Source organism: Typopeltis vanoorti, chromosome 6 (assembly GCF_054136105.1).
Source record: "Typopeltis vanoorti isolate ZY-2024b chromosome 6, IOZ_Tvanoo_1.0, whole genome shotgun sequence".
Taxonomy (NCBI): Eukaryota; Metazoa; Arthropoda; class Arachnida; order Uropygi; family Thelyphonidae; genus Typopeltis; species Typopeltis vanoorti.
The window spans coordinates 52,060,266-52,079,735 of NC_143554.1; the positions used below are offsets into that span (position 1 = coordinate 52,060,266).

The 19,470-nt window shown below is 35.7% G+C and overlaps 1 protein-coding gene across 1 annotated transcript in view; it reads left to right on the plus strand.

The window, feature by feature from the left end:
- LOC150105451 (integrin alpha-PS2-like) overlaps nucleotides 1-19,470 on the plus strand; it is a 536,973-nt gene that overhangs the window by 77,472 nt on the left and 440,031 nt on the right. The window contains exon 4 of the mRNA XM_090394825.1: nucleotides 1,175-1,298. Within this exon, the coding sequence (XP_090250951.1) occupies nucleotides 1,175-1,298 (124 nt within the window). The remainder of the gene's footprint in view (nucleotides 1-1,174; nucleotides 1,299-19,470) is intronic.

Here is a 19,470-nt window from a genome sequence, read left to right on the forward strand (position 1 = left end):
GGATAAGGAGGTCACTTTGCCTCTTTATAAGACACTTGGATTATTGTACGCAGATTTGGTCTCCGGGGTTGGGGATAAAGAAGCCGTGGAAAGGGTGCAAAGAAGAGTTACAAAAGATATCCAGATTATGAGGACAGGTTGTGAGTATGGATTACAGACTCCGGTTAACAGGAGAAAGAGTGGTGATGTGATAGAGGTCTGTAAACTTTTGTGAGTATTATAAGATATCGTCTGGTGAAATATTTCGTTATATGGAAGGTGGGGAGAGAACATGGTGCGTCCATGGTGCATCCACTATTCCACTCACTCACAGAGCAGTGAGTGAGTGGAATAGTTTGCCCTTTTAGGGTAGTGAGTTCATCCAGTGTGAATAAATTTAAGGGAAGGTATGACAGCTGATTTGGGTGATATATAGCCTCCCTCGATGAGTCCTTGACTCTCTGGAGGTCTCAGATAATAATATGAGACGTAGAGTTTATAGTAAAATGCTGGTTAGAGCGACAAAAACTATTTTTTCGGAAAAAGCATTTACTAATTTAGTTGAGGAAGACATATCTATTCATAATTTAGAATATTCCAGTCGCGATTTTGATGACATTTCCATGTAGGTTATTTGAGCAAGATACTTTGAACTGGCATATGGAGTGTGCTTGCGTGTATATGTGTGTGTCAGTGGTTAAATTTTAAACGAATAAGCTCCGAGGCCCTTAAAATAAGGACCATAAATGTGAGGCTATTGCTAGATTGTCGCAACATTTGTTTAAATTTTATTTATTTATTTATTCTGGTGGATTTAAAGCCATCGGGCCCTCTCTTCCACACCACCAGACACATTTAATAGAAATACAAATTGGGATACAAATACAAAATTACAAATTAATATATTCTAACATATTAATCGTAATCGTTCGTAATCAGGCGACTGTTGATATTGACTTTATATACACATTCAAAACTGTAAACAATTATTGAATAATAACACCATGATGTAGGCATAATTACTTTAAATGGAGAAAACTCACAAAACAGAAAAATGTCCCGGGTGCGTGCTCAGTGAATAAAAAAGTTACGGGGTCGGACTCCAAAGGGCCCCAGATGAATTTAACCACTGGTGTGTGTCGAAATGCGCGTCGAAGCATCTATCCTATCTTATCCCTACAACTTTTTATTTCAGGCGTGTGCTCCAAGGTACGTGTATTTCTCAGCCAACCTACATAGAAGGGAGCCAGTTGGCACGTGCTGGATATCAGAAGGTACCCTGAACAGTTTCGAGGAATATTCACCCTGTCGCCTAAAATGTAAGTAAGCTAAGAAATATTCTTCTATTATTCTATAAACTCAGTTTAACTTCTACTGCCAGTGCTCTTGGCATGTGTTTGACACATTATGATGACGTGATACTTCGTGAAACCGTATCGAAGAATGTTTTCGGTACACACATGTTGGTTTGCCTACCTGTATGTTAGGTGATCAAGTTGAAAAACACTGAAATGGATTTATCTGCTATTCATTCCCTCCAGAGGGAAGGACAAGCCCAGAGGCTGTTCTACATTTAAAGCACATTGCAAGGAATTCCATTATGATGTCTGTAAGACTACGAAGAACATGATACTTGTTTGTAACCAATAAATCTTAACTTGTTCATTAGAGCTTCCATATAACCATTTGCTGTGAAATAGCCATGTGGTAGGGAAACATGTAATTACGCCTTTACGAACGATAACTATACACGACTTAGGAAGGGAGTACATCGTGTTTCTTTCTGCACCATTGTCTGACCTCATGCCAGTCAAGTGACAGGGTCACAGAAATACATGACAGCACTCACCAACACTATCATTCATTATGTGCATCTACTTGAGAACTTGAGATTAGTGCAGCTCGATCAACTTCTTTATGCTGCATTATGATGTATTAACGTCTCCTTGTAGCCGCAAACTTCTCTCTGGGGAGCGATAAAAAGTCCCCAAAGCAAGTCCCAAAAAAAAAAAAGTAGAAAAAGAAAAACTTTTTCCTATCCCTGCAAGCAATGCGTTATAATTATGAAAGTGTCAGATAGTCTCTGCAGCTATCACCTTACATTGCTTCCAGACTTTCGACTTTTCTTGGTGATAAGGGCGTGCCTGAGTGTTCTTGGCACACATTTCGCATTTGCGATAAAACGACACTGTCATTTTGCGAACGCCATTCGTGACCTGTTTCGTGACCCAACGATCTAATGTGATATCACGCCTCTACCGGCGTTTTGACAAACTACTTATCACTTTGCTCTTTAGTCCTTTCCATGGAAAGATTTTAATATTCAGAAATGTCGCGAGTCTCATGGTCATCGTCAAAGTCGAATCGTGACTTAACACATATTAGCAACATTTCCAGCAATTTCTCTCTTCCCCATTTCTTTTTGTGATTTTTTCTTCTGTGCTTTTAGTCACATTTCGGACTACATGAAATACTTTTCCCAATGGCAATAGAAAAGTGTATTATCAGTCATAAATTTGTGGAGTCATGGTGTTCTCTTCACGCTATAATAAGTATTGCTGTTGCTAACGACCACTAACTCTACCTAATCGATACACCAGTGCGTTATTCGATCACACACTTTCAGGATGGCTAGACATTATTCTTCATTAGCAGAAATCACACACCCTGCTAGTTTGTAGTAAAAGTTCGCTCCACTATCCCTTTATGGTCATTCCTACCTGAGGCGAAACCAGTCTTCAGTGCTTTCATCACATTTATAATCTATGATATCGGTCACGAGCTAGTTGAACTTACCAGGCTAGTTTCTGATGCGTTTTTGGCCTTAACCTAAAACAAATATAACATGGTAGCATCCACCAATAAGATGTTTAAGAATTAAGTGACCTGCTTCCGTCTATTAGGCGATCAGACTAGTTACATAAGCTTGTTGCTGTAACACCATGTTGTCCTTGAAGAAAATAGTAGTAATGCCTACTTGCTTTCAACAGCATCATGCGAGAGAGTAGTTTTAATGAACAACGTTGAGAGTGTAATGTAGAAAACTGATCACGCTTATAGCTCCATGAGCTAGATATTCTTTGACTAATATGGACTGTCACTGATGTGTATTTCCTAATTTAGAATACTGTATAATCTAAGAAATCCATTTGGGAATAAGGTGAACTTTATAATAAACTGTTGTGGTGCGATATTTGTATCTCAGCTAATCTGTTCCTTCGGATTTGTGTTTATTTATCTCAAACTCTACACATCTAGATCTGTAAATAAATTATCTTTTTCGGTTTCCATGGATATGCCGGCATTCTAGTGCCCATCCTAGCCGAGACGGTTATATGTAGTGAAGATTCCGGAAATTGCCCTAACACCGTTTACAGAAATTTAATCAACATCCCCTTCCTTTTGTTCAAAATCCATACTTCATAATGGGTTCATAAAACTTATAAAACAAATAGATAATCCTGTCATCCCCGTGAACCATAGGTTTCCTTAAAAATGTTAATAATGTTATTTTGAATGTCTGTCCTAGTTTTACAGTGTAAAATTATCTCTCCATTTTCTTTTTTGTGTGCGTATTTCGCAAAACTACTTTTTAGTCTCAGTGGGATCATTTTATCGGCAAAATGTTTTGAAAAAACATTTAATACTAATATAAAAAAAGGGCTCGAAGTTTCTTAAAGCTGTTTCCTGACTTTATGACTTTTAATAATTTTTCCCCGTTTCCAAAACACCACTATTCGATAGAATTGTATGATTACCGCAAATTCTTCACAAAGATTACGACGATTCTGTTAAAAACGGCCGAAATATTGATATTCAAAAATTAGTTAACCTCTGAACTGTATTGCGTAAACAATTTTAAGATTCTGAGAAGTATGTTTTGCATATTTGTTCATCTGTGTTTGTTGTAGTGCATTAATTTTTCAGGCTTGAGTTCACGATTGACTGATGAGACTTGTGGACCGTTAACCACGGCCGGCTGGAGGGCTCGAAGTTTCTTAAAGCTGTTTCCTGACTTTATGACTTTTAATAATTTTTCCCCGTTTCCAAAACACCACTATTCGATAGAATTGTATGATTACCGCAAATTCTTCACAAAGATTATGACGATTCTGTTAAAAACGGCCGAAATATTGATATTCAAAAATTAGTTAACCTCTGAACTGTATTGCGTAAACAATTTTAAGATTCTGAGAAGTATGTTTTGCATATTTGTTCATCTGTGTTTGTTGTAGTGCATTAATTTTTCAGGCTTGAGTTCACGATTGACTGATGAGACTTGTGGACCGTTAACCACGGCCGGCTGGAGGTTTTGCGGGCCCTCGGGAAAAAAGTTATTATTGGTGTCCTAAATATTTGCAAAAACAAATTTTTTTATCGAAAAATCATAATTTTATTAAACATAATTTACAAACTATTTCCTATTGCTTTTATCAAAAATAATTAATAATTCTATGATTAATTATTAATTTTATTATAGAATGAAATAATTCTATTATCAAATTTTCTTTAAAATGTGAAAGTGCGGGGGCCCTCTTTTCATTGACGGTCTTCGGGCTGAAGCAGTTTAAAATGATAACAGAAATTCCCCTCTGGCTCGTTGGCAGGAAAAAAAAATTTCCCAATACATTGCCAAAAACATTTCTGCATGAGGTTGTTGTAATAATGAATGAATGTCAATGTACAAGCATACAATTATAAAATACACATTTTTTTATGATTGTCTGCGATTATTTCCTTTATTATTCTTATTTTATTAAAAGACGAGCTTTGAAACCCCAAGGAGCTGTACAAGCTTGTCCAAAGCAAGATTTTACAAACATCCAAGTCTTACGCAGTATTCAAAGCAGCGAGCTTAGCGATAAACAAGCAGTGACTTCTTCAGCAACTAAGCTTCCGAGGTATCATTATTATTAGGCATCTCTGTAGTTCAATCGTTAATACGGATGTCCTTTGGTTGGAAAGTATATTTGCGAATCCTAATTTATAACGACTTTTCAACTGAAGGTGATTTGACTTGCATCATTCCGATGGTCCTCCACCATCTCCTCGGAAACTCTGGTTTTTCATTCCACAGAACAGACTATATGCTAATAAAGAATGATAAGATCATTGTTTATGATATAGAGAAGATCTCAAAGCTTCAATGTAAGTAAATCATGCTTGGTTGAAAAAGAAGAGGAACGAAGTGTGCTGTCGTCAGAAAACTGTGGATAGGATTTAAGGTTAGTGAAATAAAGTCATTGATGTATAGTAAGAAAAGTGTGGGTGAAAGCACAGAACCCCAACATTGACAGAGAGAAGAAATCTAATGAGAAGAATCCATCACCATACGCAGTGAGCGACCATAGAGGAACCTGGGAGTTTATCCCCAAAGGACAGGGGAGAGATGACCGCTTCGTAAGAAGGCCTCGATGTCAGACTTGATCCAGTACCTTCGGAAGTATCAGGAGCAACCACTTGAGTTTCTCCAAACTTTTTCATTGTTTTTATGCATAGGTAGGAAAGGTTGATTAGAACAAATGGAGAATTCATATAGGTGAACACTAATTAACTGGACGAGTCTCTAGGTAATGAAGAAGTTGGCTCTTAATGACCTTGTTTTCTGGAATTATTTTTCCAATTTTTCTAGCTCATCGACACCATGATTAAGATGTCACATACGAGTAATATATAGCTTCCTTGTTTCATAGTAAGTATTGTTGATCATGCATATTTATCCGTATGTTCATAGTAAGTATTTAGAAAAAAATCCTCTTTCTGTTTTCACGTATAGTATTAAAAAGGCATTTAACAATAACAATAATTTATCTTCTCATACAGAATGATTATGTAGTTAATGGACAAGTTTTATGTTATTTCGTTGACTTTGGAGTGCCGTATGGCTAGTGAGCGATTTGATTATTTTTAAAAGCAACACGGTATGATATCACATTTTTTTTTAATGAGGAGGGCAATCCCGAGGAAACTCATGACAAAAGTAGAGCGACTCTGAATATATAAGCACTCAGAGGCCACTTGATCTTGATTCAAAGTGGCTCGGGACCGAACCTGGATTACAAGATCTTAAAAAAACAACAACATTAGAATTGGACAAGATCGGGTTGGGTGTTTAAAAAATTGAAAGCATTTATGAAATACTACACACTTTTATTTGCAGATATTTTTTCGTATAACGCATATATAAATCAGTCAATAATTTTAACAAAGAACGCACAAGGAAAAAAAAAACAGAAAAACGGCAGTTATATAAAATGGGGCAGATGCGATTTCATTATAAGTTGGATTCAACACGCGCACTGCCATTTTGCTATCGCTGTATCATGGCGATGTCATGTTCATAAACATTTCCTGCTGCAACCATTTATTTGAGTACTTAGTGCGAAACGCATGTTTTAAATCTTCTAAATAGTAAACTAAGTTTGTCAGGGAACTTAACTTTAGATTTTCTGGTTAAATGGTAAGCTATTTTCTTCACTTCCGGTAACCGATGTATCAGAAGCAACAGTGGTGCAGTAGTGAGACATTTTCGCGATGTGACAATGACAAAGTTTAAGGATCTGTCAGATCTTATCCATTCCCTCCTCTCCACTACTCCTCCGGCATATGTCTGCACTTCGTCACGTAGTGAATGGGCGCTTCCTGTTCCTGGAAGTAACGTGACCGGCAAAATGCCAGCGATTTATATTTAAAGGCGAGAGCGATGCCAAAACACTGACACTGGTAATAGCGCCAAACAGGAGAGACCTGGTTTACAAGATAAATAGAAAGTAGGGCCACGGATCTAGCCGCATGAAACAGTAATAAAAATATTTACGTTTCCGTTTTTACCAGTGCACCGCTGTTTTTCTCTATCTCTGGCTAGATACTACATATATTACTGTGTGTGTATTATATATATATATAAACTTTATTTCGGAATCCTCTAGAAAACTATTGATTTTTATATAAAATCAGTGCTTTTGAAGAATGACAGAACAGCAAGTAGATTATTCATAGAATTTACGTCAAGAAGGAAAAGAAGAGTGTTTCCATTTTTTAATGTAATTCTAGCCGACTAATATTACGAAAGGTGGTTCTTATTATTTAAAAACAATACTTTTTATATAAAATATCTTTTGTTTAGATTAATACGCTTTGCATTTATCTGACCTGCCACTGATCTCTGAGATTTTGTTCTGTGGGAGGTGTCTGTCTAGTATTATCTACCTGTCAGTTAACTTCACGTGTGTGCGTTTTTTTTCTTATTTTTCTTCACTAGTTGGTTACAGTACAGTATTGTTGAGATCGATTAGGGCAGCACTGCTTGAAATGACCTATCAAATTCCTGACGTAATTTGAATCAATATCATATCATTCGAGCACAAAAAAAGTTTAAAACATGTTTTTAAACTATGCTGTTAAAAACAGATAAGTATCAGCTTAATTCAACAGTAGAATGGATATTGTTTAATTTGGATGATTCGTTGTTCACTAACTCGTTTTTTAAGTTGTGAAGGTTGTATTTTATTGCCTTAAAATAGTAATTTTGCACCAAAGATCGTGTCACCATTTCTCAAAAGGTTGTTCTTAACTAGTTAAAGTATAAATAGTATAAATATAATTTAGCTAGTTAAGAATAAAGTTGTAATCTTTGGTTGATTTTTTCTTCATCCTACTCGAGCCTCTTTTTTTTTTTTTTTTTGCTGCTTTGACTCTTCTCTATAGGTTCTGTAAACAGGAGATGTAATGGATGCACCACACCCATGGGACAGATATAAAAAAAACTTTTTTTTTGTTTTACTTTTTATTCATGTGTTATATACCGATCTCTTTTTTTCTCTCCTACCGAGCTGTTTAGATGACAAGGCTAGTATCTAAATTGTAAATGGTGATGCTATATTCTGTTTCAGGCTTCTCCATTAAGTTCCCAGAAAATATTTGTTGTTATTATTTATTCCTATGTCATGGACTTGTACTCTTAGTAATGGATGTATTTAGGGCGGGAGGGAAAATACAATTTTTTTTACAATTGTTTTAAACACATGGTGGTCGGGAATTCGACCACCATGTGTTTAAAAATATTCTTCTGTTATTCTTTTAGGTTTCACAACCAGCTAATTATTCAGTGGAGATGAAATTTGAAATTTCAGCTACATTTTATATATACATTTTGTATTCTTTGAATACATCTCTTTCTCAATGCGTTTCTTGTGAAGAACTACTCCGAAGGAACCAATGCAATCATCCTAGCGACTTTTCTGATATGTTTTGTTTATGAGAAAATGGCTTAAATACAATGCTGTAAGGTCAACGACCATTCGTGGGATGGAGTTCACATAATAATATTGAGAATATTCTTGCTTGTGAAGGTTGTTAATCACTTCTAAGCATTGCCGTTCGTGAATATTAATCTCATTTATTCATCCACACGTGGCACATTTTAAGTATGGTTTCTGTTGTTGATCAACACCGTATAACATAGTACTTGTTAAAACCACAACATAAATCGAAATATCAATATCCATCGAATAGTGAAATGCCTACAGTGCACAGAAAATTGAAGAATTATTAATTTTTCAATTTTCAATTGAAAAATTACAATTCAAATTGAAAAATTACAAAATTCAAAATTCAATTGAAAAATTACAAAATTGAGAATTACAATATAACAGAAGGCCTTAAGGCCTTCTGTTATATTGTAATTCTCCAAATATATTAGTGTTTCTTCAAGTATGTAATTGCTTTTAAGCAGTGGTGAGCTATGGAAATTTTAACAAAGGGCTCACATCGTCGAGAGAAAAAAAAGCCATATTTCACACAAAAACTTTTATTAATACAGCTTGTGTACAAATTCCAATCAAAAAGTATGAAAGGACAATCAACCTCTAAAGGCTATCATTTTTAAACAAATATTTCATTATCTAAACATGAAATATTTGCACACAATCAACTGTGTTCATTTATCTTACATAAGAAAAACGTTTTTTTACTATCAAAATATAATAAGAATGAAATCTTTTATAATCTTTTACAAAACATTTAATTGGCTACTGGTTTTACTATACGATTGACTACGAGAATGGTAAAGATAGCGCATGCGCTTTCAAACTTGGGCGCATTCGTCATAGAGGAGTTGAAACAATAATTCCAAATAATCTATACACTGCCGAATAGACTAATTTTTGTTAGTATCGTATGGGTTTGTCGCTTAATATGTTTCAAAAAAAAATTTTTTTTTTTGAAAAAATAAAAAAGTAAACAAGGGGCTCGCAAATTTGAGAAGAATTTAACAAAGGGCTCGCGCGAGCTCCTTATAGCTCACCACTGTTTTTAAGTAATGTTTCAACGCCTGCTTCTAGTTTCTTCAGTCAGTAACTGAAATGATTAAAACAGAATACTGCACATTGAACTGTGCAGTATTCTGTTTGATTGCTGTTGGAATGTTTTTTATTCAGCAAAATACAAGAGAATTTGATAAAGCACTTGAAGATGTCACTCTTCAACTAATAACCGACAACTTGACTCAAGAAAGATTTCCCGTAAGCTGCACTAACAGACTAGAAGACGACAATGTTGTGTACTCCGACAAACCAGGTTCAAACTGAGTAGACTTTGTCTGCTAGAAGTATAGGCGATAGGTGATTATCATCATTCGACGTGAGACCATTGACTCGCTTATTCTTCTTCACTTCACTGGGCATCTACAGATGCCGTATGGTCACTCCGATGTTCGGTGATGTGCCACACCAGGCCTCGCCATGTAGTCCTGTTGTTTGCTTTTCTGGCGGCCTCAACTCTCTGAAGATCACTCGCTCCACACACGCCATCCATCCATCTCATTGATGGTTCCTCTTTTTCTAGGAACTTTACAGTCGCTTATTTGCGACTTGGAAAAAAAAAAAAAATGCATATTTAGTCCCAGAGTGTGTATGTGTGTGTGTATATACCAGGTCTTTTGCCCAAACACGGCACTTCTTGTGTGTAAGTTCATATTAAAAATGTACATTAAGTACGGTCACCACGTATAGCATATTAGAGCCATGAGGAAGCAAGATAACAAAGAAATAATCTGATGATAATGCTGAGCTATCAAACAGATCCTTGAATTTTAAGTGGCCATTTACACACATTCGGGTCATTTTTTGTGAAGTGAAGAGAACTACAGGAAACATTAAGGTTATTTTATGGAAAAACAGAATTGATACAATGTCCGATATAGTCGCATTGGGTCCTCCCATCTATTACGCGACACCGTCTCTATCTCTTCCCCCCCCCCCTGCTAGAATAGGATGTTGGATTTTAACGTTTAAAAGTTCGTTCGGCATAAAACAAATGCTGAAAATACATCCAGACCGATCCGGTCTGAATGTATTTTCAGCGGGTGGACGCCTTTTTGACGATGGTTGTGCCTCAAATGCCAGTTTTGCTTGGACGATAAAATCTCGACGAAACAATAACGTTCCGACTGAGAAGATGCAATCATGCTGACGGTTGCCAAACAAAACGGTTAGTACCGCGCAGCGGTCCTTGCACCACAAAGAAGTGAGATATTTCAACTATGTCGCCACCCCGCACATCCACCGTCACGTGACAGTTGGTGTACCGCATGACACCAAAGGAATTCCTGCCAAACTGGTGATGTAGGGCAGTGACACCTAGATCTTAATGTGACCGTTAAAACACAGTTCGCTTCCTTGTCACTCTTGATGTACGGTGTAGAATGTCGGTGGATGCCTCGAGACCATGCAGAAGTAGCTGGGCGCTCGTGAATACATTTGCTAGAAGGAATCAGGCACTCTTACACCTACTAATTTAATGGTTAGGCGAACAGAAAGTTTGTGAATTAAGATGACTCTCTCAAAGAGCAATTTCATACCGGCGATGCCTTTCAGTATATATAGACGATTTTTAAAACACTTCTAGCAGTAATAGCAACATTTCTCGTAGTTGCAGTTTATGTTAGCTGGTAAATGGAAACAGTATTGTTTTTGAAAGAAAACTGAATGAGTAATCTTTGAGCAGTATCAGTGAATTGTTAAGATCTATGGTAAATCAAGGCAGGCTAGAATAGCATTATACAGGAACAGCTATTCCATATTACGGTATCATTCATCCACTTTGAGATTTTTCTGATTTTTAAAGAAGTGCACGTGTTATGGTTTGGTCTATCCAGTAAATTATTATACAGAAGGGGAAGAAATTAGGCTTTATGGGTTACACCGAGGATGTAATGCCAGATCGCTAACTACAGATTTGCTTTCAACCGATTTGGAGAAAGGAGGATAATCATGTTTTCAAATATTTAAAAACCAGATATTTGAATATGCCTTTGTAAAAGGGGCATCATGTGATGCAAGCAAAATCAGAGTTTGTAGAAAGTATTAAAAAAAAAAAACCACTGCAAATAGCATCTCCCTGCTACTAGTTCACTGATATACAAAAGACACAGCTTACGTAACTTAAACTTACGTTTTCCGAGAGTGTATTTCAGCAATTCACCCCCCCCCTCCCCGTGCAGTAACAGATCTGGATTTCAGATTTGGGGGGAGGGGAGGAAAAGCATAAGAAATACCAATAAGTATTTCTTAATGGCGCTAATAAAAGATGAAATATAAGTTTTATAATATTTCATCTTTTATTTTATATTAAAGATTTCACGTATAGCATTTGTTTCAAATTTATAAAAGCATATTGTCGTGTTTTTGAATTCACAATATTATGTTCTCGTTCTTGAGAGGACAGGGAACGATTGTTCCTCTCTCTCTCTCTCTCTCTCTCTCTCTGAATTCCTTTCTTCTTCATAGCTCATTTAATCAAAATTTGTCTCGCAGTTTAGGCTGATACTTAAGCAAATTAAAGATATAACTTCGACATGAAGTCTTTTCGATACTTTTAAAGAAATACTAAATACACAAGATGAGAAATTCGATCATTCATAATTGTCTTTTGAAAAACTAACTGATATATCAACTGTCAATTAGTTTTTCCACGTTGGCTTGCATAGGATAAAGAGGGATAATCCAAAATCCGTCTGTAACCGGAGGAATTTTAACCATGAAGGGCTAAGTTAATCTACGTTATGCGGGAACGAAGGAATTTCTCCCGGTATCTGTAGTTTTCCTTTTCAAAGAGGAAAATTCGCTTTCCTCTAACGAAACATGGAAACTAGCCAGTGAACACAGTCGCAAACAATCATACAATTCTTCGTCTACATCTTTATTTATTTATTTATCTTTTATGTTTACGAACAGGACCACGTTGCGGAACACTGAAGCCAAGTCTAATTAGCCGCCCCTATTCTCAGTTTGCTTTGTAAGGGTTGGTTTACCTGTTTAATGTCACGCAAAAAAGGTTGGTTTATTTGTTTTGCTAAAGATTTGGAGAAAATAGCCCTACTAGTACTGTATGCGATATGCTCATTTATCTTTAATTGAAAAACTGCGCTTATAATGTTTCAAATGTATCATGAAATGTTTCGAACCCATGTATTTTTTAATGAAAAGGCGTATGTTATTCTTCCGAATGCGCTACGGTAGATACAATGCGTTTAGAGTTCGAGATGCGAAACAAAATAAATCAATACTTTTTATAAAAATCCAATAGTATTCTTTGCTTAACGTTATTTTTTCTGTTGCTGTTCGTTGTTGTATTCTCCATGAAGCACAAATTAAGAGACTCTTGAGACCTGAACATTATTTACTGTTTGAAAAAAATTGCCCTGGACAAACTTGAATACTAATTAAGGTAAAGATTATTGAATGCGCTTTCCCTTCGAAATAGCAGAAATTCAGCGGAAGTTTTCAGAACAATTTACATTCAGTGAACACTTCCTCTTCATAAAGTTTGACTTTGTGTCACTTTAACGTAACGATATCCAGAAACTGCGACGCTTCCACAAGAGTCAAGGAGGGGCACTTGTCACGTTCTGTTGAGAGGTGTTGAAGTGTTTCTATCGGAGACCTAATAGTATGATAACGCGTCATCTCTCTCTCTCTCTTCCTCCGTCCATTATTTCCAGTGACCTGTGTTATCTGATTTTAAAATAGAAACAGAATAAAAAAAACTTTAAGTGATACAATTAAAGATGTTTACATGCTCCTAACAACATAAATTATTACTTTCGTAGTGCTTCAAACAAGGTTGCACGCAGCACATAAGAAACTAGATCTTACAGGAAAAAGTCGAGACATACATGGTTTATGAAGAACGGTCTCCCCCCCCCCCCTCTTGGTATCAGTTATCTTTTCTTTGCTTTTTCTTCTGTGCTAAGAAACGTTGACAACATTTTGAGAAAATAAATTACCTTTCTGGATGAATAGGCATTATTAAATGCCTAATTATCCTAATTATTCTAATTATCCTAATCTACCGAATCTATACATTAAAGTTTATCTCTTTCGCAGTGCATCCTTTTTATGTGACTTCTACCCACGAAAGATTGTCAACCTTTAGTACATTAACTTCAACAAGTTAAGGGTTTCATATTTATTTAAAATATATCAAGAAAGCTTGCTCGACGGACTAAACATGGAGCTTTTTTTCAAGTGAATTTAGTTTGTGTTTCTACGTGTAGAATTCCACGTATTAAAGATGCTTATCTACGTACTTACTTAGGATGAGTACTTGATGGAAGGACACCTATCACGACTTCCTCGACTGAACAAAGGAGATGGGCTTTAATGTTACACCAGTTGACGGAGCTGCATTACAAGAATCTAAACACATTCTCTACGAATATCTTCCTTCCTGGATTTGAATATATTGATTTAATTAGGAAAAGAATCAATGCTCTGACGATATGAGCTCGTACAACTCGGAGAAGAAGTGATGACGTAACTGCAGAACAAGCTGTCAGAGAATAGAAACTTTGGCTCATGCTGGCAGAGTTGTTAATCGCACACATGAAATATGTGTCAGAAGACACAATACAATAGTGAGGGTTATAGAGAATAGGTTGAAGAACAGACGTTGGACAACAGCTATTGAATCAAATCCTCATTATATAGGAGTAACATTGTATTGAGGAAGCTTGACCTTGAAGTAGTAAAGAAAGGAGATGAACTAATCGTTCTTGGTGCTGGGTAACCATTCACTATCCTTCATGAGAAAGCTACCTACTATGCTGAAAATCAAGACTTGGTGCGGCTACTTCTGGAAGAACACTACATTGTGCCAAAATTTATCAATGCAACTGTATCCATCAAAGGTATATGGTGTAGCAGAGTTATATGGACTTACTAAGCTTTGTATTTTCTCGAGCTGATTTCAAGATATTCTCTTTGCGTGCCTTGCTGGATAAATTGGCGGCATGGAGGACTTACTGGAGAATGACTTCTCGAATCGTTAGGACACGATAGGATAGCACGGCATAGTTAGGGGCTTGTCCTACAGGTGGGACCGTGGTATATAGTATTGTTTGCAGTGCGAAGTTAAAAAAAATAAAAATAAATAAAAATTTCCAACAGTATGCAGGGTCTTGGTTTCACACCCGCGATTGAAATTGATACACCTGAAGATGTTCACAAACATCTATTTTCCACTACTTGATTCGAACATATAGTCCTCTTTTCATTCCATTTTTTTTATAATGCTGTCCCAATGTTGTTATGATTTTTGAAAACTAGTGACAGCCTCCGTTTCTTTAATCTTAGCTGGTAAGATTTCTTTATCAAACTGAAGTTATTTATTTTGTTTGGGGAGGGGGATATTTTTCTTACATATATCCTTTCCACGTTGTTTCTGGTCTCATGTATTTGAATTTAGCGATTAATATAGTAAACATGTGATGTTTAGTTATAATGATTATTTTGCCTTCTAGTTTTCATCATCATTTACACACCATCTGAGTTTATTACAGTTTCATTCTGGTTTAGGATTTAAAAAGTCTTTGGCAATTTTTCCTACCACATTTAGTATATTCATGGCCTTTTTGTTTCAGTAGTATTGATAATAACAACATCATCATCATGCTTGTCAAGGATTTAGGCCTAGATTGGCCTGTTCCGGCCTTAGAAGTCATCGTTGCATCTCTTAAGAGGACGTCCAGGTTTTCTTTTTCCTAGTGGTTTGTAATTTAAGGCTTGTTTCCTGTTTTCATTTTTTCAACGTTTTCCCTCCATTTAGGCTTATATTTTTTTAATTTTTTCTATTACTGATTCTTGGTTTAATTCTTTCATAATTTCTTCATTTCTTTTGTGTTCGAATAGAGTATACTTTGACATTTTTCTCATAAACTTCATTTCAGCTGTTATTAATCTTCGTTTGTCTTTTTGTTTAATTGTTCAGACTTCACTTCCATACAATAGGACTGGTAGGGCTAATGTGTTGTTTACTTTTAGTCTGTTTTTTTTTTTTTAACTAGGTTTAGGTTTAAATATGGAGTTAATTTACACCCGTTATTTATAAATATTTTGCAAATTTTAGGTTTATATCTTTTTCTTTTTTATATATGTAATCATACCTCCTAGGTAGTTAAATGAATTCACCTGTTCTAAAATCTTGTTATCTATTACTATTTTAGTTCTTATTGTGCTTATTTTAGTTCTTATTTTAGTTGAGTGCACAACTGCTCAGATTAGCACAAGAGCGCAGTTTGTTCGCCAAGATGGTCGCTGACCTTCGATAGAAGATAGCACAATAAGAAGAAAGAAGAAGTTCTTATTGGATCATGTCCTTTGAATGCCACCGCATACGTTTACACCTATACAGATGGATAGACAGGAAAAAGCGAAATTTAATACGCCTTGGATTTCTGTCAAACGTATGCACGTGCAGGGTTGGATAGACAGGAAATATGTTTTCCTGTAATTCTACCTGTACCCGTCTTTCCGAACATACCTAAAAAGATGTGCTTCATGCTCAACTCGGATTGTGCTTGTAATCTCCTCGCGATCGTCTCATGAAATACTCAACTGAAGAAAATGTAATCCTCATCATTATCAGCCATTTTCTGTCCTCTGTGGACGAAGGCCTCCATCAAAGCCCTCCATTCAATCCTATCTTGAGCTTTTCTGTGCCACTGAATTCCAGCCACCTCTTTAATCTCATCTTCTCATTGTCAGTTTGGTCAAATCTTCCTCTAGCTCTTTCATCTCCAGGCTGGCTACCGGAAATTTCCCGGTGGGCAATTCGTGCAATTATCTAAATATCTGCCGATTTTTTTAATCATTTGAGCGTCGTTGTTATTCAGAAAATACGATGGTAAATAAATATTGCTTCTCAAACGTGAGGTCAATATATGGCCAAATAGAACATAATGTATTGAACTTGCTTGGGTATCCGCCGGCGACAACGAGAGAGTAACGTCATATCCCTTCCCCCCGTTTAGACTTGTACTGCACACTTTTGTGCAATTGGCTGTTCTGCTATTCAGCGCTTATTTGTTTACCTTGTGAATAACTAGGTGTATTTATTGCTGCTAAATAATAGTTTAAACTATTTTATATGCTAACATACCCATAAATATGTCAAAAAGGAAAGTGGAAGCGTCTGGAAGAAGAAAAATATGATGTTGCAAGTAGAATCACGGTAATATAAGAAATAAAAATATATTTTCACTAAATATCGCATAGTATTTCAGCTGTGAATGTGATCAACCCGTCTTCTCTATCACTATCATTGCCACTGAATGCAAATATTGATGCAGCGTCATTGGTGGCTCGTAGCCTGAAGAGAGGCAATCATCTGATCTACAGCTATATCTGCACTACAAAGTTCGGTGTTCATATTATCAGCATTAACGATAAATAGGAATGTACTGTATACACCTGACGTTAATTAGTCAATTCTATCAATGTCCTGTTTTGAGAATTGAATATATAAATCCAAAGAGCTGTTAAATTTAGAATCTTTACTGGTAACCCTAATGAATTTTCAGGTTTTATCAGAAACAACTTAGTTTTAGTTGGTAATTTCAATAAATTTTTGAACAAATCCCTCTTGTAGCATCAAACTTTGTAAAAATGACAATTGAAGTCTTGAAAATCTATATGTTTGTTCAAACAGATTTTAAAAATAAACGGGCTACAACGATAAAAAATTTCTTTAGAAAATGATTATATAACAAACATCAAAATTCAAAAGAAACATTGTATAAATGCGTAATTAAACAGTGGATAGATTACTTCATTGTTTCAATGAAAGATTTTTAAAATATCAAGAATTTTCCAAGAAAATGCTCGTAAAAACTAAACGAGGTGTTAAAATTACTAACAATATCACAAAGGAAATATTACAAGTGGATCTGAATCTGACGTATTTTCCAGTAAAATGGAGAAAATTCAGTTCATCTCTTTATACAAATATTAACAATTATGATGATGCCTGCGATGTCAGTTGTACACTTGACATTTTGGATATTGGATTGACACTAACACAATATCACTGATTCGTTATTAAGAAATAAATTTTTCGATTTCAAAACAAAACTGAAATTATTCGACAGATTTTTACCAGAGATTCCATATCTGATTAAAACGATCTCTTTCTTAAATATGGAAAACGCTGTTGTAATACGTGTGCAGATAAACAAATCAAATAATCCAAATAAGTATTTCATTCAGTCTTATGAACAGGACCGGAGTGAGGAGTACGTCATCTGCGCAGTTATTTGGGAAAGGCACTAGCCTTCCTAAGGACGGACGCCTTTTATTAACTATTACGTGCCTGAAGCAACACTCTTTTCAAGTGACGAAATGTTCTATTCTAACTCTAATTGTTCATTTCTGATGCGCACGTAACGCAACTATACACTGCTGTCTATTACCAGAGCACTACTAGACGCTATTTCCATAATCCAGCAATTAATATTGTGTACGACACACAGGATATCGGATAATATATTTATATCATATATATTAGAAAAATATTCAGGAAATAGAGTAAAACAACAAAAGAAATATTACAAACCTTCATTTCTCTAAAAAAGGTCGACAATAAATTGTCATTCTAATTAGATGGTGACGTTCCTTAATTTTTTTTTTTTTAATTTATGGGTCTGTGTAAGAAATCTTTACAACAAGAAGACTATGTCAATCGCAAATAGAGGTAACATATGTGAGAGAGAGAGCGTCACGCAGAAAAGAATGAACTAGTAAGTGAAACGATTGGTAATGACAGCAGAGAGAGAGAGAGAAAGAGAGAGAGAGAGAGAGATCAATACCTCAACGAGGAGATAAATTCCTCTAACTTAAATCATTCGGATGTGTATTAATATGCAAATTTATTGCCGTTTGTGCTCACCATTTAATGTGGTCTTGATAAAAGTGAGTGATATCATTTCAGTAAAGATCTAAGATGTGATCGTTATGCAAATCTGTCTTTTGGTTGAAGGAGTTTGAACTTCTCCTCGGAACGCGCTTGCATTGCCAGAAAGCTCCCATCAGCGTTGTTATATTGCCTTCAGTAATGCCTCCCTCAGGCGTTATTAGGATTGTCGAACCAACTTTGAAGTCTTGCAGGGAAATGCTAGGACTGTTATGCCATCTCGTTTGTTATCCTTCGCCTAATGCTTCATAATCAGAGAACGAAACTTTATGTCAGTTCTGTCCAACAGAACATTCTATTTAGGATGAATCACCATAAAACGTCCACTTCAATGCGAAATAAATTGTTTCTAGAGATTTTCTGATAAACTGCAGCTAGCATTTGCTCAGCGTTTGCATATAGTGAACTCGAAATGATAGCAACGATAATGTTTTAGCATCTACCATACTGACGGAAAAGCAAAATGCGTGCGCCAAAACGAACGAATTCGTAGCACACATTTCCGAAAGGTTGTAATCATACATTCGCCACTTCTACCCAACAGTAAACTTTTTTACATTCGACCATAAATAGCTGCTTATATTTGCAGTCCGTTCTTTATTAGGTCGAAATATTTTTGAGCTGTTTAGAATTAACACCAATCCAACATTAAGGCCAAGAGACGAATATTATCTCTATTAATCACATGTTATCCGTTCATTGTTTCTCTTTTATAGAAGGAAAAAACTTGAGTTTTCTATAGAAAGAGCACTGCCATATCCGTCTCAGTCTAGCTGGTTGAAATATCATCTGCTGAACAATTCATTTATTATAAATTGAATTTCGTGGAAATGCTGTCATATACCTACAGATAGAGACCCAGATTTTTCACGCATTGTTACTTATTCGGCTTTCATTCTGTTTGAATTTTAGTAAAATTTATTGAGCCATTTAAATTGGATAACTTTCTGATACTTATATTGTATGTAAACTCAAACACACAGACGCTTTGACAGGACAGTTCTTTCTTTATTTGGATGTGCTGTCGTGTGGCTTATGCAACCCGCGCTACAAAATTCAGGCCAACTTGAACGTATGACTGCATTTTTATTGATGTATGAAAGTTTTCAGAGTGCATGGCGCATCTTAATTAGCCCAACGCAATTAATTGTAGGATAACTTTGAATACTTTAATTGATCAATTAATATGATTTTAAATATCTTAAGCATAAAGGTCAAATGAACAATAGCTATGGTTCACGCGCG